This window comes from Lithobates pipiens, unplaced genomic scaffold (assembly GCF_037356315.1).
Source record: "Lithobates pipiens isolate NorthernLeopardFrog02 unplaced genomic scaffold, aLitPip1_a1.2 Scaffold_18, whole genome shotgun sequence".
Lineage (NCBI taxonomy): Eukaryota > Metazoa > Chordata > Amphibia > Anura > Ranidae > Lithobates > Lithobates pipiens.
This window is the reverse complement of record NW_027507758.1, coordinates 21,947,787-21,972,594: the sequence shown is the minus strand read 5'-3', so window position 1 is coordinate 21,972,594 and position 24,808 is coordinate 21,947,787. Positions and strand designations below refer to the sequence as shown.

The following is a 24,808-nucleotide window of genomic DNA, read 5'->3' as shown; positions in this document are numbered from 1 at the left end:
TACCAAAAAAAAATGGGTATTATAGTGTGTGTGTGTGTGTGTGTGTGTGTGTGTGTGTGTGTGTGTGTGTGTGTGTGTGTGTGTGTGTGTGTGTGTGTGTGTGTGTGTGTGTGTGTGTGTGTGTGTGTGTGTGTGTGTGTGTGTGTGTGTGTGTGTGTGTGTGTGTGTGTGTGTGTGTGTGTGTGTGTGTGTGTGTGTGTGTGTGTGTGTGTGTGTGTGTTGCACTAAAAACTCATCTTATTATATTTTTTCTTGAAAATTTCTGTTTAATAAACAATTTCACAAATATCATATGACATAAAAATGTGCAACTACCATGTTTTTATTCTACAGGGCCTGTGCTTTCAGAAAATATAGAACTTCCCGGGGGTTTGAGTGATGTTATTACCAAAAATGAAGGTTATTTTTTATTTTATTTTTATTTTTACAAAACTGAATACAAATCGCTCTAGAGTCAAACTGGTTAAAAAAAAAAAAACGTAATGTTTTGTTTGTTCACATTTAGTATCAGCCTCTGATCTCTTCCCGCTCGTCTCTGCGGCGCACGCGGCGGCTCGTGCCGGGGAGTGGAGAAAGGAAAACGGACACCGCGCTGGTCATGAAACGTTGATGAGGCGGCGGGGAGAGGAGATGTAATAGGAACCGCCGGCAGCTGGTAGGCCCGGGATCTGCGCTATCCCTTTACCCAGCACCTTCTCAGGAAGCTTTAGATAATTTATGCTGGGAGAATTCTCTGCGTGTTCGTACTTATTCTACAACATAATTTATAGGAACCGAGCGGGGACCGTGTTACACTTTTCCCTGGTCACTTGAACCATAGAAAGTGTCCAGAGTCAGGGGAGCCGCTGTGCATTTCCTTGCATTTTTCCAGTGGTGGTGCAGAAGAAGGACTGGTCAGGACTTTGTAGGACCTGGGTGGACAAGCTTTGGGCTTGTGTGTCGATGGCATCAGTTAGGCTCGATTCACATCTATGCATGTTGCTTTTGAGCGTTTTTGCAGTGCTTGCCGCGTTTTTGGACACGCGATTTTGCCGCTTTTTGCGTTTTTTTTTTTCCGTTTTTTTTTTTTACACACTGTGGTTGCTTAGCAACCAGATATATACAGTGAAAAAAAATGAAAAAAACCCCCAAAAAAACGCAAATCGCGGCAAAAACGCGGTACTTGCGTTTTTGATGCAGGTCCATTGACTTCTATTACATGCAAAACACTGCATTTTGCATGAAAAAAAGTCCCCGACCCTTTCCAAAAACGCAGAGGCACAAAAATGCATTGATGTGAACATGTTCCATAGGAACCCATGTTAAAAAATGTCCTTGCATTTCTGCAAAATGCATCAAAAAACGCACTAGTGTGAATCGAGCCTAAGGGCCAATTCACACCAGACAGAGTTCCGTTCAGTTCCGTGTGCTTTTTTTCTGCACTAAAAATGCATGCACAGTGTTTTCCATGTATTCCAATTGCTCTAGTTCACACCATGCAGTCAGTTTCTGGTGCAGAAACTGTTCGGAACTGACTGTATTGATGCAGAAAAAAACGGAACTGCATGGAACTGCATCTGGTGTGAACTGGCCCTTAGAGGTGCTTCTGAGATCATTCAGAATTCACTGACAGGTGCAGCTGACCTCCTAAAATGCAGAAATTTGGTGTTACTGCAGACTTACATAGAGAAGGTGTTAATAAGCTATATTACCAAAAGTATTGGGACGCCTGCCTTTACACGCACGTGAACTTTAATGGCACCCCGGTCTTGGTCCGTAGGGTTCAGTATTATACCTCCCAACATTTTGAGATGGGAATGAGGGACACCTACTAAGAAAATTTATGTAGGCATAGGGCATGCCCCCCTGCCACGCCCCCTTAAAGGAGAGTTAACCCCAAAAAAAGGTTCATTTAATCCACAAGGACTTTTTTTTTTTACTACTAATATTTCTTTATATTGGCTTTTAACATGTACAAATGCAGCAATTTAGAAATGGGGTGAAAGGTTTAGCGCTGGGAAACACTTTTTGAAAGATAAAAAGTGCATTTTATATACAACTATATGGAGCAGACCAAAATGAGGGACAAGTGAGGAGGAAAGAGGGACAGAGGGACCATTGCTCCAAATCAGGGACAGTCCCTCGAAATCAGGGACAGTTGTGAGCTTTGCAGTATTGAGTTGGCCCACCCTTTGCAGCTATAACAGCTTCACCTCTTCTGGGAAGGCCGTCCACAAGGTTTGGGAGATGTGTCTATGGGCAGGGCCATCTTTAACCACTTTCAGACCGGACCATTTCGCTGGTAAATGACCAGAGGTCTTTTTACACTTTGGCACTGCGCTGCTTTAACTGGTAATTGCGCGGTCATGCAATGTTGTACCCAAACAAAATTTGCGTCCTTTTCTTCCCACAAATAGAGCTTTCTTTTGATGGTATTTGATTGCCTCTGCGATTTTTATTTTTTGCGATATAAACGTAAAAAGACCGCAAATTTTGAAAAAAAATGATATTTTCTACTTTTTGTTATTAGAAAAATCCAATAAACTCAATTTTAGTCATACATTTAGGCCAAAATGTATTCAGCCACATGTCTTTGGTAAAAAAAAAGTCAATAATTGTATATTTATTGGTTTGCGCAAAAGTTGTCACATCTACAAACTAAGGTACGTTTTCTGGAATTTACGCAGCTTTTAGTTTACGACTGCCTATCTCATTTCTTGAGGTGCTAAAATGGCAGGGCAGTACAAAACCCCCCCAAATGACCCCATTTTGGAAAGTAGACCCCCTAAGGAAATTGATAAGAGGCATGTTGAGCCCATTGAATATTTTATTTTTTTGCCTCAAGCGATTGAATAATGACAAAAAAAAAATTTTTTTTTTTTTTTTACACAAAGTTGTCACTAAATGATATATTGCTCACACATGCTATGGGCGTATGTGAAATGACACCCCAAAATAAATTCTGCTGCTTCTCCTGAGTATGGGGATACCACATATGTGGGACTTTTTGGGAGCCTAGCCGCGTACGGGGCCCCGAAAACCAAGCACCGCCTTCAGGCTTTCTAAGGGCGTAAATTTTTGAGTTCACTTCTCACTACCTATTACAGTTTTGAAGGCCATAAAATGCCAAGATGGCACAAAACCCCCACAAATGACCCCATTTTAGAAAGTAGACACCCCAAGCTATTTGCTGAGAGGCATGTTGAGTTCATGGAATATTTTATATTTTGCCACAAGTTGCGGGAAAATTACAAACTTTTTTTTTTTTTTTTTTTTTTTAACAAAGTTGTCACTAAATGATATATTGCTCATGCATGCCATGGGCATATGTGAAATGACACCCCAAAATAAATTCTGCTGCTTCTCCTGAGTACGAGGATACCACATATGTGGGACTTTTTGGGAGCCTAGCCGCGTACGGGGCCCCGAAAACCAAGCACCACCTTCAGGCTTTCTAAGGGCGTTACAGTTTTGAAGGCCATAAAATGCCAAGATGGCACAAACCCCCCCCAAATGACCCCATTTTGGAAAGTAGACACCCCTAGGTACACTAGTGAGACTAGGTAATAAATGGCGGGTGCCCTGAAACTATAAAAAAATAACTAACCAACCAGCGTCACCTGTAACAGTTATATGGTGATCACTGGTGAAAGGGTTAACTAGGGGGCAATTAGGGGGCTTTATGCGGTAGTATATGGGGGTCCCTGGCGCTATAAAAAGCTGCAGCGAACCTAAATACCTACCTGCCTAACTAGCGTCACCTGTGACACTAATACAGCGATCAGAAAAACGATCGCTTATTAGGCTGGGTTCACACTGGAGCGATGCGGGAACGCCACGAATGCGCGGCGGGTTCCCGCATCGCATGCCTCCCGGCGGCAGTTCACACTGCCCTATGCGAACTGCTGGGAGTGTCAGTGAAATGTTACTGACACCCCCAGATCAGTTCGCATATCGCAGTGCGATCTGCAAACTCGGATCGCATGGTGTGAACACCCATGCGATCCGTTTCTGCTGCGGGCCAAAAAAAGGGTCCCGTGCGAATTTGCGGCGGGTGCGGCGGGTGTGGCGGGTGCGGCGGGTGCGGCGAATGGCTGAACTCGAATCGCACAGAGATCGGATGTGATTTGCACTGCAGTGCGGTGCGAATCACATTTGTTCTCATAAACCGCTGCAATGTGAACCCAGCCTTAGTGACACTGGCGACGGGGGGTGATCACGGGGTTAAACCTTTATTGGGGGGGTTAGGGGGGTACATTAGAACTAAAGGGGGCTAACTCTAACTGCCCTAACAGTTATTACAGTCACAAATGACACCAATGCAAAAAAAAAAAAAAAAAAAAAAAAAAATGACATTGGTGTCACTGTGACTGGGGGGCAGGGGTAATTGGGGGGGTGATCGGGGGGTAAAGGGGGGGTGTGAGTGTGCCTGGCATGTTCTACTGTGTGTGTAGAGTGTTGGTGCAACTTACTGATCCGCTCTCCTCCGTGTCGGAACGAAAAATACCGACACGGAGGAGAGAATACATCACTTCCTCTCCTGTGTTTACATTACAGGAGAGGAAGTGATGTCACCGGGGATTTCTATTCGTCGGGAGCGATCGCGAGGGGGTGGCCATGAATGAATGGCCGTCCCCTCGTCCGGGATCGCTCCCGTACGAATACCGACCGCCGCAGGCACCGGGCGGGGGCCCGATCGGGCCCCCGACCCGCGGGAGGCAAGGGACGTACATGTATGTCCTTATGCCTGCCCGTGCCATTGTACCGACGTACATCGGCGTGCGGCGGTCGGCAACTGGTTAATATTGATTGGACCCTGGGCAAAACTATTCTTGCCCCCCCCCCCCCCCCCCCCATGCAGTTTTGCTCTCCACCTGCTCTGAGACATTCAATAAATAGCAGCTAGACTCAAAATCAGTTTACTGAATCAGATCAGGCAGCTATTGCGATTGGTTGCCAGAGGTTACAGTGTATCATTACCGCTCACTGACTGGTTGCTAGAGGTTACAGCACACGTTACAGCTCACTGATTAGTTGCTAGAGGTTACAGCACATGATTTATGCTTGTTGAGATTACTGTACAGTAATACTGCTCACTGATTCGTTGCTAGAGGTTACAGCACATCATCTCCTCACTCCAGGGGTCATGCTATACATATGGATGCTGCCTTTATTTACATATCCATGCAGCTATTTACACATGATTGCTGCTGCTATTTACATATGAATGCAGGTTATTTACATGTAAACACAGGGTCTGCAGGTGAGTCATCTGCACACAACAATAGGGCAGAGCTGGGCAGCATTAGTAGCAGCACTTCACACTGAGATATCAGGACACAGCAAGAGACAAGAAAATTTTAACTGGGATAGTTGGCAAGTATGAGGCAAGTGTAGTATCGACTATAGCCCTTAGGGGTGTCTCTGCTTCACAGCTAGGACGTTGAGAACCACTTGTATCTATCCAAGCCATTAGGTCCTTGTGGGGTACCCTCTGCTCGGCCTTGTAGGATCGTTGATTAAATTCAGCTTCACCTACTTGCTGCTATTGGGCCAGAGGCTTAGCCCCCACAAGGAACGAGATTGCGGTCTTCCCTCCTCCCCCCCCCCCTCCGCATTACTACCTTCGGGCAGTAGATGCAAGAGCCTTTATAAAGGCTTCAGAGCGAAGACGTCGAGGAATCCAGAAGGAAGCCGCCGAAAGAACACCTGAAGCGACCTCCCTCTCCAAGACGATGGGGAAGAGCGAGAGAAAGACCAGCAAAAGCAAGAAGAACCCCGCTCCAGCCACTTCCACCGAGGTCCCCGAGGATGTTGCTGCCTCAACCTCTACCTCCACCCCGGCCAGCACCTGCCAGCCGGGACCAGCCAAGCCTTCCCCCCCTGCAGACGGGCTCCCTACCTTGGAGTCCTGGATGAAGCAGACGGTCGTGCTGCAACTGAAGGAGGTGGACGGAAGGGTCCCCGACATGACCCCGGAGATCTTCGGCAAGAAGATGATCCTGGAGCAGGGGTTCAGCAAAGCGGAAACGCTTTCAGTGCAGGCCTTCACAAGAGGTATATTTTTTATAACTTTTGTGTCTTTCCAGGCCTGCAGAAGATACTGGGATATGGTCAAGGCGAGTGGCCCTGAATCCCCCTTCCGTAAGTTCGCCGCGAACTGCCCCATAACACGGGACGAGAAGTGGGTGACAGTGGCCATGAGGAACCCCCATACCTCAGGTAAGGATATAGCCACTTACCTCCAGAGGTTCTGCACCGTGGTGAAGGACCCCGTCCGAATCCTCGATGCCAACGGCTTCTGGATAGGTAAGTGGTCAGTACTCTGCAAGTTCAGGAAGGACCCTTCGGGGGACATCCTGCACCTGCAGCCATGCTTCTCCCTGGGCAACTCCGCAGGCATCCTATTCTACCCCGGTATACCCTTCACCTGCAACAGGTGCAGCAGTACCGGACACATGGGGAAGGACTGCAAAGAACCTGCTTGCAGGTTCTGTAGGGTTGCAGGCCACGAGACCAAGGATTGTCCGAGGTCCAAAACCTGCAACCTCTGCGGAGCAGCTGAGCACGTGTTTAAACACTGCCCCCAGCGGTCCCGGTCCTATGCTGGCGTCCTGATCCAGGGCAAACCACCCCCCAGCACCGGGAAGAAGCAGCCGGAAAAAGAACCACGGACGAAGACTGGTAAGTCCACCCCCACCCCTGTCCAGGCCCCAGCCCAGACCCCTGCCCCAGCCCCTGCCTCCAGCACACCCCCACCCACCCCCTCAGTGCTGGAGGTGACCCCCCCCACCCTCCCCCCACCCACCCCAGTGGACTCTCAGGAAACCGGAAACGGAGGCCTAGGAGTCCAACAGCAGAGGAACCCGCTTCCTCCACTAAAAGGCCCACTGGCGACCAGCGCGAAAGCGAGGGACCAGAGCCAATAGTGGAGGACCTCGAGTCAGCGGGGGAGGAGGATGAGGACGTGGAGGGGGAGGAGGAGGTCATGGCCATCCCTGAGCCTGACCTCCCCTCCGACATCCACGTCCCCGTCACCCAGAAAATGATGGATGCTGTCCTGGAGGAGCTCGGCCTGGCCGAGAACACAGGACAAGCAGAAGAGGCAGCGGAAGACCCCCCTCCGGGGAGGTAAGTTCGGTCCCTTACCGACTAGACCTCATACCCCTTTTTCATTATGGCAGAGATCTCAATCTTTTCCATTAATGTGAGGAGTATCAAGGATACATCTAGAAGGCAAGCGGCACTGACATTCCTAGCCACTCAGCAGAGTGATGTCTACATGCTTCAGGAATGCGCACTCCCTCCTCTGAGGAGGTACACACATCTGACCTCCCAGTGGACCCTCGGTCCCTCCTACTGGTCCGGGGGTGGCGATTGTAAGTCTGCAGGGGTAGCCATTCTTGTCAGGGGTGGGCGCTTCGCGGTTGACTCCATCCATGAGCTAGTCTGTGGCCGTCTTCTGGTCATAGACGGCTCGTGGGTGGGAGAGCCAATTAGGCTCATCAACGTGTACGCCCCCCCAGATAAGAATGAGCGGCTGGAACTTTTCCAGACCCTGCGGACCCAGCTCGTCACCACCAGGGCAGTAGTAATCGGCGGTGATTTTAACTGTCCGATAGAGGAGGATGGGCGCAGCTCCAGCATGTACGCAAAACTCGATGCTACATCCAGGCTGCTCAAGGAGATGATCTCGGAGGCTTCCCTGCAGGACGCCGTGGGATCCATAGGGAGAGGTACCGTGAACTACTCATGGTGCCGTCCCGACGGATCAGTGCGTTCCAGGATCGACTTCGTGCTCACTTCAAGAGCAGTCAAGCATCGCGATTTCTCCATGATCCCCTGCTTTTTCTCTGACCACAGGGCTATTCACTTTCGGGGTGACCTGGGCGAGGGCTTTGCCCGCGGACCAGGCTCCTGGAAGCTGAATAGCACCCTGCTGGAAAATGAGGAACTGATGGGGGAACTCCGGGAGGCCTATGCCACCTGGAAGGAGGAAAAGCGATTCTTCGGAAGGGTAAGTGACTGGTGGGAGTTTGTGAAGGTCAAGCTACGCAGCTTCTTTCAGGCAAGGGGACGACAGCAAGTGTGTGCCAGGAAGAAGGAACTCAGGAGACTGCAACGTCAGTTGCAGTCCCTGCAGGACCTTCACCACTGTGGCTGGGACGTTAGGCAGGACCTGGAGGACACCAAGAAGAGCCTGAAAGGGCACTTTGAGGAAGAATCCAGGCACATTGTCTTCCGTGCCAAGGTGGAGAACCTTGAGAAAGGTGAGAAGTGTAATTCTTTCTTTTTCAGGAAACTCCACTCAGGACACACACCCTTGTCTGAGCTGCGTGACGAGACCGGAACACTCCAGAAGGGAAAGGAGGCTGTGATGCAAGTGGTCAGCGACTACTACACCAACCTCTACTCCCCGAAAACAACAGATTCACAGGCAGCCGACAGGTTCCTGTCAGGTATCTCTAACCAAATTGATCCTGCAGGTTCATCGGACGTCAACGCCCCCTTGGTGTTGGAGGAGCTGCACTCTGCCGCTAAATCCTTTAGGCAAGGCAGGACCCCGGGCTGCGACGGTCTCCCAGTTGAACTTTATGTAACGCTGTGGGATCTCGTAGGCCCGGACCTGCTCGAGCTGTACGAGGAGATGGTGGTGGAGGGCAGAATGCCTCCGACCCTAAGGGAGGGGATGATCACGATTTTGTATAAGCGCAAGGGGGAGAGATCGGACCTGAAAAACTGGCGTCCGATCTCTCTTCTGAACGTGGACTACAAAATCCTCGCCAAGGTTTTGGCCAACAGGCTGAAATCTGTCATCGGACAGATCATCCACCCGGATCAGACTTGTGGCATTCCTGGTCGCAGGATTGCGGACAGCCTTGCGCTTGTCCGGGGCACGGTCCAGTACATTCATGGCCGCCGTGTGCACGCGGCCCTGGTCAGCCTTGACCAGGAGAAGGCCTTTGACCGTGTCTCCCATGAGTTTATGTGCAGCGCTCTGCGCAGGTTTGGTCTTGGGGAAATGTTCTGTTCATATGTAAATGTAATGTACAATGAAATTTGTAGTGTGGTGTTGGTGAACGGTTGGAAAACTGACCCCTTTGCAGTGTTGTCTGGGGTCAGACAAGGCTGCCCTCTCTCACCTCTGCTTTTTGTCTGTTGTATAGAGCTCTTCGCCCGAAGCATCAGACGGAACCCAGAGATCAGAGGGATCACCGCACCAGGACCAGACAGACGGGAGGTCAAGTGCTCGCTCTACATGGATGATGTGACGGTGTTCTGTGCCGACCGGCACTCCATCGACACACTCGCCCAGACGTGTGAGGACTTCGGCCAAGCTTCAGGGGCAAAAGTCAACTGCGGGAAGTCGGAAGTCATGCTCTTCGGAAAGTGGTTCCTGCCTTCTTCTGCACCTATGCCCTTCAGCGTCAAAGCAGACTTCATCAAAATCCTTGGGGTCTGGTTTGGAGCAGAGGGCGCAGCCCTGAAGTCCTGGGAAGAACGACTGGCAAAGATGCGACAGAAGTTTGGACTTTGGAGCCTCCGAGAACTCACCATCGAAGGTAAAACACTGGTACTCCGCAGCGAGATTCTCCCTGTGTTGCAGTACCTCGCCCAGGCCTGGCCCCCCCGGGTTAACACCTGCAAGGCCATCACCAGGGCAGTGTTTCACTTCATCTGGAGCTCCAAAATGGACAGAGTAAAGCGGGCGGTTATGTTCAAGGAACCCCTCAAGGGCGGTAAGGGCGTGCCCGACATCGCCACTCTACTGAGGGTCTTCTTTGCCTGTAACTGCATCCGCAGAACTTTGGTGGACAGAACTGTAGACTCTGGCGGTAACTCCATGTCCCGTTTTTTCCTCCTGCCTCTCTGGAGGTCTCTTGGATGGGACAAATGGGACAGCTCCATCCCCTACAACTGGGACACTCCTTGGTATTACTTGGACACTTTCAAGTTTATTAAGGAGCAGGGGCTACATGGAGTGAAGCCCGACTTGTGGAAACCAAAAACTATCCACAAGTTGATCAGAGCATCAGACATTGTTGAGACTGTTCCAGGCCTCCCTTCAGCCACTTGCAAAGTGGTCTGGAGGAATGTTTCTTCAAAGAGACTTACCAACAGGCACAAAGATCTGGCATGGATGGCAATCCAAGGGGGGTTGCCACTCAGGACATTCATGCATGCCAGAAACCTGTGCAGATACAGACACTGCCCCTTTTGCATCATCCAGGAGGAAACTGCTCTGCATGTTTTCTGGGAGTGTCCCTTTGCACAGGGCCTGTTGAGGGCTCTGGAACCTGATCTCAAAGACTTTGTTCCACAGACTGCTATAACACACTTTGGGGTGTTAAACGGACTCTTTTGTGGGACTCACTCACAAGAGGACATTGATAGTGCCTGGCGGGTGCTGTGTTGTTTTAAGGACGCTGTTTGGTGCGCCAGAAAGCGCCTCATCCACCAGAGGGAGAGGATGTCCATCCAGGACTGCCGCAGACTGATTCACAGTCTGCTCAGAGACTATCACCTGATGGACAACATGGAGGAAGAGGAGGTCTGAAGATTTCCCCTTCCCCCCCCCCTCCCCCACCACTATGTACCCTTTTTGGCAGTTCAATAAAGCTTCGGGCCTGTGAACTCTTTCTCCCTCCCCTCCCCACCTTCTCCAAACCCCCCCATCACACCTGTTGCTCATTGAAATGCCATTTAGATTTAAATTTTGACTTTGACTTTGACTGTATGACGTGATATGTATTTAGTAATGGTTTTTGGTAATGCTTTCAGGGTAATGCGGCGTCATGCATGATGTGATGTTTCGGGGTATTATTACTCTGCACAACACATCAGGCATCATACCGCAGAATGAATGTAACTTATTTGTATGTTTGGAACTGTATTGTTATGTAGTGTATTTTATGCGCTGCGTCGCAGTACAGTGTGGAATGTACCCTGTTAAAAGTATTTTGTTTTTTGTATATTTTCTTGCAAAATAAAGTATACATTTTCAATCAAAGTTGGCAAGTATGAGGCAGCTGCTTTGGGCCCCACAACAATGACAGGGCCCAGGGCAGCTGCCCCTTTTGCCCTGCCTTAAAAACGGCCCTGTCTATGGGAACATTTGACCATTCTTTCAGAAGCGCATTTGTGAGGTCAGGCACTGATGTTGGATGTGAAGGTCTGGCTCACAGTCTCCGCTCTAATTCATCCCAAAGGTGTTCTATCGGGTTGAGGTCAGGACTCCGTGCAGGCCAGTCAAGTTCCTCCACCGCAAACTCCCTCATCCATGTCTTTATGGACCTTGCTTTGTGCACTGGTCCAAACCATTTGGTGGAGGAGGGGATTATGGTGTGGGGGTTGTTTTTCAGGAGTTGGGCTTGGCGCCTTAGTTCCAGTGAAGGGAACTGTTAACGTGTAATGGCGTGTACACACGACCGGACTTTCCGGCTGAAAAGGTCAGACGGAAACATTCCGTCGGATATTACGATCGTGTGTGGGGCTTCATCTGACTTTTTTCTTCAAAAATTCAGACTGACCTAGAAATAGAACATGTTTCAAATCTGTACAACGGAATCAAATTCTATCGGGAAAACCGTTCGTCTGTGTGCTGATCCGACGGACCAAATACGACACAAGGGCAGCTATTGGCTACTGGCTATTGAACTTCCTTTTCTAGTCCCGTCGTACGTCATCACGTTCAAAACGAATGGACTTTGGTCCGTTCGTGTGTGTGGGCAAGTCCGTTCGGTCGGAACTCCGTCGAGAAGACCATCGGACCTTTTTCTGCCAGAAAGTTCGGTCATGTGTATGCGGCATTAGTGTTTTCAGCCAAGGAAGCTGCCATCTTGGCCTCTGTTTAATCTACAACTGCCATGATGCTGCACATGTGATCAGTTATAACACCAGCCATTGGATGGTTTGACAGTTTGGTTGAGAGCTCAACCAATGGGAGTGTTATGCCACGTACACGCGATCGGACATTCCGACAACACAATCCATGGGATTTTTTTCCGACGGACGTTGGCTCAAAGTTGTCTTGCATACATGCGGTCGCACAAAGTTGGACGGAAATTGCGAAACGTCAAGAACGCGGTGACGTACAACGCGTACGACGAGCCGAGAAAAATGAAGTTCAATAGCCAGTGCGGCTCTTCTGCTTGACTCCGAACATGCGTGGAACTTTGTGCGTCGGAATTGTGTACACACACACGATCGGAATTTCCGACAGCGGATTTTGTTGTTGGTAAAATTTGAGATCCAGATCTCAAATTTTGTGTGACGGAAATTCCTGATGCATTATGTCCCATGCAGCCTATTTCCGACAAAAGGCTCCCATCGAACATTTTCCGGTGGAAAATCCGAGTGTGTGTATGGGGCATTAAATTTCTGGCACGTGCCGGAAATTAAACTGTTTTTTGAAACTGGTAAATTGATGGGTTTACTTCCGCTTTAAGGCGTCAGCGTACCAAGACATTTTGAACAATTTAATGTTCCCAACTTTGTGGGAACAGTTTGGGGATGACTGCTCACCAGTGCACAAAGCAAGGTCCATAAAGACATGGATGAGCGAGTTTGGGGTGGAGGAACTTGACTGGCCTGCACAGAGTCCTGACCTCAACCCGATAGAACACCTTTGGGATGAATTAGACCCCATACACACTATTGCATTTTCTGAAAATTTTTGTCTTCAGGGCCTATCTGATTGCATACAAATTGAAACTCTTAGCCCCTGTACACACGGTCGGAGATTTCCACAACCAAATCCGTTGGATTTTGCCCGTCGGATTTTGTCCGTAGGATCTTGTCCGAAACTGTTGCATACACACGGTCGGACAAAGTTGGCGAAAAATCCGATCTTTCAGAACGTGATGACGTAATTTCGTTATGATGGGACTATATTCAGGCTAGTAGCCAATAGCTTTGATGTAGGAATTTGATCTGAGCATGCGTGGCACTTGGTCCGATCAAAATTCTCTACACATGATCGGAGTATGTCCGATCGGACCAGTTGGTCAGGAAATATTTCCAACATGTTGGAAAATTGTGTCCGACGGATATTCCGACGGAATCAGTCCGATGCATACCACACACAGTCGGATTATCCGACGACACGGTCCGATAGGACACATTCCGACAGATTCTCCGACCGCGTGTACAAGGGCTTAGACCCCTTTCACACTGGGGCGTTTTTCAGGCGCTTTAGAGTTAAAAAAAGCGCCTGTAAAGCGCCTGAAAGAAGCCTCATCTGCAATCCCAATGTGAAAGCCCGAGTGCTTTCACACTGAGACCCCTTTCACACTATGGTGTTTTTCAGGCGCTTCAGCATTAAAAAAAAAAGCGCCTGTAAAGCGCCTGAAAGAAGCCGCAACTGCAATCCCAATGTGAAAGCCCGAGTGCTTTCACACTGAGGCGCTGCGCTGGCAGGGCATCAAAAAAAGTCCTGCAAGCAGCTTCTTTGCAGCGCTTTTGGAGCGGTGAATACACCACTCCTAAAGCGCCCCTTCCCACTGAAATCAATGGGAAGCGCCTTCAAAACGCCTGAAAAGCGCCTGCAAAGCACTTTTGCCAGCTGCGCTTTGTGGGCGCTTTTAACCCTTTATTTGGCCACTAGCAGGGGTTAAAAGCGCCCGAAAAATGCTGGTAAAGCGCCGCTAGTTTAAGGGGCGCTTTACAAGCGTTTTTTGGGCGGTGGCAATGTGAAAAGGCTCTTAAAGCGCTCAGGCTTTCACATTGGGATTGCAGATGAGGCTTCTTTCAAGCGCTTTACAGGCGCTTTTTTTTAACGCTAAAGCGCCCGAAAAACACCTGAAAAACGCCCCAGTGTGAAAGGGGTCTTAAGGTTTGACCTCATATTATATGGTTTTGGTAAATCTGAAGACAAAAATCAGCAGAAAATCTAACAGTGTGTACGGGGCCTTATGCCGCGTACACATGGTCGGAATGTTCGGCCAGCAAAAGATCGATGAGAGCTTTTCGATCAAAAGATGTGACTGTGTGTATTCTCCATCAGGATTTTGCTGGCCGAATTTCCGATCGTGTGTAATGCAATTTCCGACGTGCCAAAAACTCACGCATGCTCAGATTCAACCACGAGACGGAAGCTATTGTCTACTGGCTATTGAACTTCCTTTTTCTAGTCCCGTTGTGCGTGTTGTACGTCACCGCGTTCTTGGCGGTCGAAATTTGGTGTGACCGTGTGTAGGCAAGACAAGCCTGAGCGAAATCCCATCGGAGTTTCCGTCGGGAAAACCATCAGAGCTTTTTCCGACCAAAATTCTGATCGTGTGTACGCGGTGTGTAGAGCGGAGACTGAGAGCCAGGTCTTTCATCCAACATCAGTGCCTGACCTCACAAAGGCTCTTCTGGAAGAATGGTCAAACCTTCCCATAGACACATCTCCTAAACCTTGTAGACGGCCTTCCCAGAAGAGTTGAAGCTGTTATAGTTGCAAAGGGCGGAGCCAACTCAATATTGAACCCTACGGACTGGGATGCCATTAAAATTCATGTGTGTGTAAAGGCAGGCGTCCCAATACTTTTGGTTATATAGTGTACGTTCTCATGCCGGGCTTCTCTGACAGATAACAGCATACACAAAACCAGATCTTCACCCTTCGTACGGAAAAAAAAAAGAGCTGAACATTACTTACATATAACCCGGCCTCATAACAGGCCAATGTCCTTTCACAAAATCAGCAAATAAATAGAACCCGCTTTGTATTGGGATCAGGACCGTTTTTAAGGCAGGGCAAAAGGGGCAGCTGCCCTGGGCCCCATCATTATTGTGAGGCCCAAAGCAGCTGCCTCATATTTGCCAACTATCCCAGTTAAAATTCCCTTATCCATTGAAGTTTTAGTCCCGTGCTGTGTCCCGATATCTCAGTATGAAGTTCTGTTACTAATGCTGCCGAACTTTGCTCTAGATGATTCAGAATTAGCCACACAGTGTACTGCCTCCTAACTAATCCCAACCCCCCACCCCACTGCCACTGATCCAAATGCCCCCTCCCCCAGCGCTGCCACTGATCTCAGGAGTCATAGGATTCCTAGGAGTTTTCTGTCTATTGATGGGTCCCCTCACCTCCCCAGTCCATGGTGTGCATGCAGTGGGGAGATGATGTGCTGTAACCTCTAGCAACCAGTCATTGAGCGGTAAGGATATGTAGTAACCTCTAGGAACCAATCAGTGGGTGGTATAGATGTCCAGTAACCTCTAGCAACCAAGCAGTGAGCAGTATTGATGCACAGTAATCTCTAGAAACCAATCAACAAGCAGAAGTCATGTGCTGTAACCTCTAGAAAATAAACAGTGACCCATAATGTGTGCTGTAACCTCTAGCAGCCAGTCATTGAGCGGTAAGGATATGCAGTAACCTCTAGGAACCAATCAGTGGGTGGTATAGATGTCCAGTAACCTCTAGCAACCAAGCAGTGAGCAGTATTGACGCACAGTAATCTCTAGAAACCAATCAACAAGCAGAAGTCATGTGCTGTAACCTCTAGAAAATAAACAGTGACCCATAATGTGTGCTGTAACCTCTAGCAGCCAGTCAGTGAGCGGTAAGGATATGCAGTAACCTCTAGGAACCAATCAGTGGGTGGTATAGATGTCCAGTAACTTCTAGCAACCAAGCAGTGAGCAGTATTGATGCACAGTAATCTCTAGAAACCAAGCAACAAACAGAAGTCATGTGCTGTAACCTCTAGAAAATAAACAGTGACCCATAACGTGTGCTGTAACCTCTAGCAGCCAGTCAGTGAGCGGTAAGGATATGCAGTAACCTCTAGGAACCAATCAGTGGGTGGTATAGATGTCCAGTAACCTCTAGCAGCCAAGCAGTGAGCAGTATTGATGCACAGTAATCTCTAGAAACCAATCAACAAGCAGAAGTCATGTGCTGTAACCTCTAGAAAATAAACAGTAACCCATAATGTGTGCTGTAACCTCTAGCAGCCAGTCAGTGAGCGGTAATGATACACTGTAACCTCTGGCAACAAATAGCAATCGTTGCCTGATCTCATTCAGTAAACTGATTTTGAGTCTAGATGCTATTTATTGTATGTCTCAATGTGGAGAGCGAAATTGCATGTAGGGGGGCCCAAGAAAATGTTTGCCCAGGGTCCAATCAATGTTAAAGACGGCCCTGATTGGGATTGCCATTCTAACAATCAAACACAACGGGAAAGAAAATAAAAATTAGAACCTGGGTGCAGCCGCCCACTCGGTCTGGTCCCGGAGGTTCGGCTTCCCCTGGCTGTCTCTGTACACGCCGAGCTGTCACTTAGTACTTTGCAGCAGAGCTGCCGACTCCTCCGACACAAGGAGCCCCCCGAGGCATCAAGCTGCAGAAAGCACATCACACACGCTTAAAGTGACATTTCAAAGCGAGAAAACGATTCCTAATAATGATTTAATTAAAGTTCGAGATTTTCCTGCACATTTTTAACACATTATTCACAGAGCAAAGAGAACCTGTACAATGACCACACTTGTAAGACTTGTTCGGGCGAGGAGTGCGGCGATTGGTTCATCTTTAGGGTTGCCTGTCCGGGATTCACCCGGATGGCTCCGGATTTTTAATTCGTGTCTGGTGTGGGGGGAGGGGGGGTTTCAGACCGCTTGAAACCCGGACACAATATTCAGAATGGACTGTGGCTCCCAAAGCAACCAAGTACAGTAAAACCTCGGATTGTGAGTTAGGCGGTTTACGAGCGTTTTCGCAATACGAGCGATTAAAAAAAAAAAATCCTGACTCGATTTGCGAGCGTTGTCTCACAAGGCAAGCAGGATTCAAGCCGCTGGGGTGTGCGGTACCGCATGTGGTCAGAGGTGCGGGGACACCGGGGTTGTTTGGAGACGCTCGGAGACACTATGAGACATTTGGAGACACTTGGAGACACTGGGAGACGCTAAGAGACATTTGGAGACACTTGGAGACAGTCAGAGACATTTGGAGACACTCTGAGACATTTGGAGACACTTGGAGACATTTGGACACATTTGGAGACGCTCGGAGACACTCAGAGATGCTCATAGACATTTGGAGACACTCAGAGATGCTCATAGACATTTGGAGACACTCAGAGACATTTGGGGACACTCTGAGATGCTGACAGACATTTGGAGATGGTCGGAGACACTCCGAGACATTTGGAGACACTCAGAGACATTTGGGGACGGTTGGAGACACTCAGAGGTGCTAAGAGACATTTGGAGATGCTCAGAGACATTTGGGGATGCTCATAGACGCTCAGAGACATTTGGAGATGCTTGGAGATGCTCTGAGACATTTGGAGACGCTTGGAGACATTTGGAGACACTTGGAGGCACTCGGAGACGCTCAGAGACATTTGGGGATGCTCAGAGACGCTAAGAGACACTTGGAGACGCTCAGAGACATTTGGAGATGCTCGGAGACATTTGGAGACGCTTGGAGACATTTGGAGACACTTAAAGGCACTCAGAGACATTTTGGGACACTTGGAGACACTCGGAGACGCTAAGAGACATTTGGAGACGCTCGGAGACGCTCTGAGACATTTGGAGACACTCGGAAACATTTGGAGACACTTGGAGGCACTCAGAGACACTCAGTGACATTTGGGGACGCTTGGAGACACTCAGAGATGCTAAGAGACATTTGGAGACACTCAGAGACATTTGGTGATGCTCAGAGATGCTAAGAGACACTCGGAGAAGCTCTGAGACATTTTGGAGACACTCGGAGACATTTGGAGGCATTCGACGATGCTCTGAGACATTTGGGGATGCTTGGAGACACTAAGACCCCTTTCACACTGGGGCGTTTTTCAAACGCTTTAGCGTTAAAAAAAGCGCTTGAAAGAAGCCTCATCTGCAGTCCCAATGTGAAATGTCAGTGCCCGAAAAACGCTCGTAAAGCGCCGCTTAAACTAGCAGCGCTTTACCAGCGTTTTTCGAGCGTTAATGGGGCGCTTTTAACCCCTGCTAGTGGCCAAATAAAGGGTTAAAAGCGCCCACAAAACGCTGCTGCCAATAGCGTTTTTCAGGCGTTTTTTGGGGCGTTTTACAAGCGCCTCCCATTGATTTCAATGGGAAGGGGCGTTTTAGGAGCGTTGTATTCACCGCTCCAAAAGCGCTGCAAAGAAGCTGCTTGCAGGACTTTTTTTGACGCTCTGCCAGCGCAGCGCCTCAGTGTGAAAGCACTCGGGCTTTTACATTGGGATTGCAGTTGCAGCTTCTTTCAGGCGCTTTTTTTAACGCTAAAGTGCATGAAAAACGCCTGAAAAACGCCCCAGTGTGAAAGGGGTCTAAGAGACATTTGGAGAAGCTCAGAGAAACCTGGAGACACTCAGAGACGCTCACAGACACTTGGAGACATTTGGAAACGCTCTGAGACACTCTGAGATGCTCAGAGACATTTGGAGACGCTCTGAGACACTCAGAGACATTTGGAGACGCTCTGAGACACTCAGAGACATTTGGAGACGGAGAGACTCGGTTCCCGAGTGTCTCCAGCGCCCCCCACACTTTTGGCTACATGCGGTACTGCATACACACCGGTTCCCCTGTCATCATTCAACAATAAGGTGGGCAGGAAGCAGTTAAACAAATGTCCTTGAGCTCCTTTCCTAGGCTTAGATCACGGGTGCTCAGCCTGCGGCCCTCCAGCTGTTGCAGAACTACAAGTCCCATCATGCTTCTGCCTTTTGAGAGTCATAATTGTAATTGTCAGCCTTGCAATACCTCGTGGGACTTGAAGTTTCGCAACAGCTTGAGGGCCACAGGTTAACCACCCATGGCTAGATGATGCCATCAGTCAGCTGCAGGCAGGAGGAAGCATTTCCTCAGTCTCCTCTCTATCAGTGATCAGACTAACTTTGTAGCCAGCCACAAGGTGAGAAGTCACAGTGGACATTTCTGGGCACAGCCTGCACAGGCACCAGGACTTACATGAGCCGGCATCTCAGTACAGTAAGTAGACGGTGACGCTGGATGATGCCTGAACAAAGATGGTGTCGTTCTTCTAGAGAGAAAAGCAGATGAAGGTATTGCCGGGGGGGGGGGGGAGTACTGTGTGAGAGGGTAATAAATACCTGCAAGCGTTACACTGACACCTTACTCAGCATACTGCACATATCCGATGACAGTTTCACCTCTGTGTATTCCTCTGCGGCAAAACTGTCAGTTTGCAGCAGCTGGAAAATGTAAAGAGGATAAAAAAAAGAATGAACAGTTCTGTGTGATTTCCTGTGAGGTTTCCCTGTGGATGTCATTCGTCTGAGCAGTAATTTCACCTGGCGCGGTGCCAGGGGAGCTGACATCAGACGGCGGGCACATCTTAGTGACCTCTCCTGGTGGCGCCCCCAGCAGGTTCCCCCCCGGGGTGGGTTGGGGAAGCGCTGTTCCTTCCAGGTGTGAAGCATCTATTAATGGCAGGCGGTCTGGCAGCAGTTGTTGGCAGCGTGTTGTGTACATAACAGGCTCTGTGTAGAATCCATACCCCGAGGGCACACAATTCACCGCTGACCCGCCCGCATTACTCACCAGCAAAACTTGTGTGTAAGGAGAGCGGGGGAGGGGCCCTCACAATCACGGCACTTCTATGAAAACAGATCTATTATACCGCCGCGTTCACCTCCGAGCGTCCCGTGAACGCGCAAGAAAAGCGCGCGTCACCGTGCACAGAACATGCGAAAAAAAGCGCGTCGCACTCGCAGAGCCCTCCGTTGTTATTGGCACCTCAAATGCAGCAAGCAGACATGCATTTACGTGTGCGAAAAAACACGTCCAAACGCATCCAAACGCACGGGTAAAAAAAAAAAAAAAAAAAGTGTGACGCTCAACGCCCTAACTTGTAAACAACCTTTTTTTTTTGGTCCATTTGTTGCGCATTGGGCTGCCCATTGAAACGCACGGGCTGCCCTACAAGAACGTGCGTAAACGCATGCTTAGAGGAACGCATTCACGGCGTGAAGCTACCCTCACCGTCTGAGAGCACCGTCAGGGGACAACCTCATGTCTGGACACGTGCGCTTCATTTCATTTCCGAAATTCGCTAATTCTGTTCTTTTTTTTTTTTCTCTTTGGAAATTCTTAAAAAAACTAAAAAAACTATTCGAATTTGATTAAAAAAAACTATAAAAATGTCATCCGGATTTGTTTAAATTCCTTACTATTGCACATCCGAATTTCCAAATTACAATAGTAAGGAATCTAAACAAATGCAAAATACCAAAACAAAATTTTAGATGAAATTTTTATAGTTTTTTTTAATCAAATTCGAATAGTTTTTTTGTTTTCCGAATTTCCAAAGAGAAAAAAAATATATAAAATAAAGAAATAGGAAAACGAAAATAATATAATATAATACAAAAGAATTTAATAAAATAGAAAAGAATAGAATAGAAAAGAATAGAGTAAAACAGAACAGAATACAAAATAAAAGAATATAATTTTTTTATAGAAAATAAAAGAATAGAATAGAATCGAGTAAAACAGAACAGAATACAAAATAAAAGAACAGAATTTTTTATAGAAAATAAAAGAATATAATATAATCGAGTAAAACAGAACAGAATACAAAATAAAAGAATATAATTTTTTTATAGAAAATAAAAGAATAGAATAGAATAGAGTAAAACAGAACAGAATACAAAATAAAAGGATATAATTTTTTTATAGAAAATAAAAGAATAGAATATAATCGAGTAAAACAGGACAGAATACAAAATAAAAGAACAGAATTTATTTTATAGAAAATAAAAGAATAGAATATAATCGAGTAAAACAGAACAGAATACAAAATAAAAGAATAGAATTTTTTTATAGTAAATAAAAGAATAAAATAGAAAAGAATAGAAAAAAATAAAAGAATAAATAAAAATAGAAAGCATATAACTATCTTCCGAATTTCAAATTTCAAATAGAATAAATTCAAATTCAAATAGAATAGAAAATAAAAAAATAGCATAGAAAAAATAGGATAGAATAGAATAAACAATAGAAAATAATAGAATAGAAAAGAATAGAATATAATTAAGTAAAACAGAACAGAATACAAAATAAAAGAATAGAATTTTTTAATAGAAAATAAAAGAATATAATATAATCGAGTAAAACAGAACAGTATACAAAATAAAAGAATAGAATGTTTTTATAGTAAATAAAAGAATAAAATAGAAAAGAATAGAAAAAAATAACAGAATAGAATAAAATAGAAAGCATATAACTATCTTCCGAAATTCTAATTTCGAATAGAATAAATTCAAATTCAAATAGAATAGAAAATAAAATAATAGCATAGAAAAGAATAAAATAGAATAGAATAAACAATCTAAAATAATAGAATAGAAAAGAAAAGAATAGAATAGAATCGAGTAAAACAGAACAGAATTCAAAATAAAAGAATAGAATTTTTTTATAGTAAATAAAATAATAAAATAGAAAAAAATTGAAAAAAATAACAGAATAGAATAAAATAGAAAGCATATAACTACCTTCCGAAATTCAAATTTCGAATAGAATAAATTCAAATTTGAATAGAATAAAAAATAAAATAATAGCATAGAAAAGAATAGGATAGAATAGAATAAACAATAGAAACTAATAGAATAGAAAAGAAAAGAATAGAATATAATCGAGTAAAACAGAACAGAATACAAAATAGAAGAATATAATTTTTTTATAGAAAATAAAAGAATAAAATAGAAAAGAATAGAAAAAAATAACAGAATAGAATAAAATAAAAAAACATATAACTATCTTCCGAAATTCAAATTTCGAACAGAATAGAAAATAAAATAATATCATAGAAAAGAATAGGATAGAATAGAATAAACAATAGAAAATAATAGAATAGAAAAGAAAATAATGGAATATAATCGCTTAAAACAGAACAGAATACAAAATAAAAGAATATTTTTTTTATAGAAAATAAAAGAATAGAATATAATCGAATAAAACAGAACAGAATACAAAATAATTTTTTTTATTTTTTTATAGAAAATAAAAGAATTGAATAGAAAAGAATAGAGTAAAACAAAACAAAATAGAATAGAAAGTAAAATAACAGAATAAACTATAATAATAATAATAATTAATAACTAATAATAAATAAGGGAATAGAATAGAATGGAATCGAATAGAATAAAAAATAGGATAAAATAGAATATAAGCATCTTCTGAAATTCAAATTTCAAATAGAATACATTTAAATTTGAATAGAATAGAAAAGAATAGAATAGAATAGAAAAAAATAATAAAATAGAAAAGAATAGAAAAAAATAATAGAATAGAAAAAAATAGAAAAACATATAACTATCTTCCGAAATTCAAATTTCAAATAGAATAAATTCATATTTGAATAGAAAAGAAAATAATAGCATAGAAAAGAATAGGATAGAATAGAATAAACAATAGAAAATAATAGAATAGAAAAGAAAATAACGGAATATAATCGAGTAAAACAGAACAGAATAAAAAATAAAAAAAATAGAATTTATTTTTTATAGACAATAAAAGAATAGAATAGAAAAGAATATAGTAAAACAGAACAAAATAGAATAGAAAGTAAAATAACAGAAGTATAATAATAATTAATAATAATAATAATAAATAAGGGAATAGAATATAATGTAATCGAATAGAATAAAAAAATAGAATAAAATAGAATATAAGCATCTTCTGAAATTCAAATTTCAAATAGAATAAATTTGAATTTGAATAGAATAGAAAAGAATAGAATAGAAAAAAAAGAATAAAATAGAAAAGAGTAGAAAAAAAATAGAATAGAATAAAATAGAAAGAATATACCTCTCTTCCGAAATTCAAATTGCAAATAGAATAAATTCAAATTTGAATAGAATAGAAAATAAAATAATAGCATAGAAAAGAATAGGATAGAATAGAATAAACAATAGAAAATAATAGAATAAAATAGAAAGACTATAACAATATAAATATTTCCAAAACGCAAATAGAATACATTTGAATTAGAATAGAATTGAATAAAAAAGAAAAGAATAGAACACAAAAGAAAAGAATAGAAAGAAACAATAGAATAGAATGGAATAGAAAGAATATAACCATCTTCCTAAATTCGAATTTCGAATAGAATAAATCTGATTTCAAATGGAATGTAACTGGAATTCAAATCGATTAGAGTTCTCCGAATTCGAAAAATTTGAATAAACAAAATGAATTCCAAAAAAGAATTAAATAAATGCAACTAAAAAATGTATTTTTTCAGGTGTTTTAGCGCTAGAAATAACGCATGTAAAGCGCATGTAAAGCGCCTCCCATTCATTTCAGTGTGACTGTACACACTGGGGTGGTGCATTTGCGGGACATTAGGAAAAGTCCTGCAGGCAGCATCTTTGGGGCAGGTTGTGCTCCCAACATGCCCCTGCTCATTGCAATGAATGGGCAGCCCTTCCAAAGCGCCTGAAAAGCACTTTGGAAACACCGCAACGTGGGCGTTTTTAACCCCTTCTTTAGGGCCAAAAGCTTCCCTCTAGCAGCCGAAAAGCCACGCAAAAGCGCTGCTTAAACAGCACTAAAGAGCCGCTAAAAGGAGTGGTGCTTTAGCACTAACGGCCGGCGCTCGCACTAATGGCGGTCTAAGGAGGTCCAGAGGCAGGGTGGGTCAGCAACAGGTAAACAGAGCATTGCAAATTGGAGAGACAGGCTGGGTCAGCAAAGAGAAAGCAGACTATAGGAGGTCCACAGGCAGGTCAGGTCTGCAACAGGTAAGCAGAGTAAAGAGGGATCAGAAACAGGCTGGCAGGGTAGAGCAGGTTCAGAAGCAGGCCAGGTAAGCAAAAGGTAGGACAGGTCCAGAGGCCAGCTAGGTCAGGAACAGGTAATCAGAATAGAGCAGGTCCAGAGGCTGGGTGGGTCAGCAACAGGTAAGCAGAGTATTGCAAATTGGAGAGACAGGCTGGGTCAGCAAAGAGAAAGCGGGATATAGGAGGTCCACGGGCAGGTCAGGTCAGCAACAGATAAGCAGAGTAAAGGGGATCAGAAACTAGCTGGCAGGGTAGAGCAGGTTCAGAAGCAGGCCAGGTAAGCAACAGGTAGGCAGAGTAGGACAGGTTCAGAGGCCAGCTAGGTCAGCAACAGGTAGGCAGAGTAGGACTGGTCCAGAGGCAAGCTGGGTCAGCAACAGGTAAGCAGAGTAGTGCAGTTGGAGAGGCTGACTGGGTCAGCAATGAGAGAGCAGAATATAGGAGGTCCAGGGGCATGCCAGGTCAGCAACAGGTAAGCAGAGTACAGAAGGATCAGAAGCAGGCTGGCAGGATAGAGCAGTTACAGAAGCAGGTAGGCAGAGTCGGACAGGTCCTGAGTTCGGCTGGGTCAGCAACAGGTAGGCAGAGTCGGACAGGTCCAGAGTTCGGCTGGGTCAGCAGCAGGTAGGCAGAGTCGGACAGGTCCTGAGTTCGGCTGGGTCAGCAGCAGGTAGGCAAACAACAGGATTAGGTTACTCGGTTCACAAGGTATCCAGCAATTTTTGGTTCAGCTCTGATCCTAAAATAGGCCTTCTGGTGCCAATAATAGAACTGGGTGTGCATGCGCGGCATGCTTGAGGATATGTGTGTGCACGTGCAAATGGCTGGCTATAACCCTAGGCCATGTGTCAGAGCATGTGCATGCGCACCTCATCTTGTGTTCCTATGCTGACAGGGTAGCAGAGATCTGACAGACAAGGCCTTGTGGGTCCCCCAGCTGCACTGGAGAGCGCTGGGGATGGGGGGATCACAGTGCTGTCCTGTGACCAGCTGGTACCTTGGCCATGAGACCCTCCACCATCCTCAGAGATAACAATGCAATCAGAGGAAGGTGGCTGACAGCGCTC

At 45.5% G+C, this 24,808-nt stretch overlaps 1 protein-coding gene across 1 annotated transcript; it reads left to right on the top strand.

The window, feature by feature from the left end:
* The first annotated feature begins 5,374 nt into the window (after positions 1-5,374).
* LOC143987007 (uncharacterized) lies at positions 5,375-10,745 on the top strand. The gene is made up of 2 exons (XM_077485450.1): positions 5,375-6,036; positions 9,147-10,745. The coding sequence occupies exons 1-2, from the start codon at positions 5,715-5,717 to the stop codon at positions 10,535-10,537; spliced, it is 1,713 nt and encodes a 570-aa protein (XP_077341576.1). The 5' UTR covers positions 5,375-5,714; the 3' UTR covers positions 10,538-10,745.
* The last annotated feature ends 14,063 nt before the right edge of the window (positions 10,746-24,808 follow it).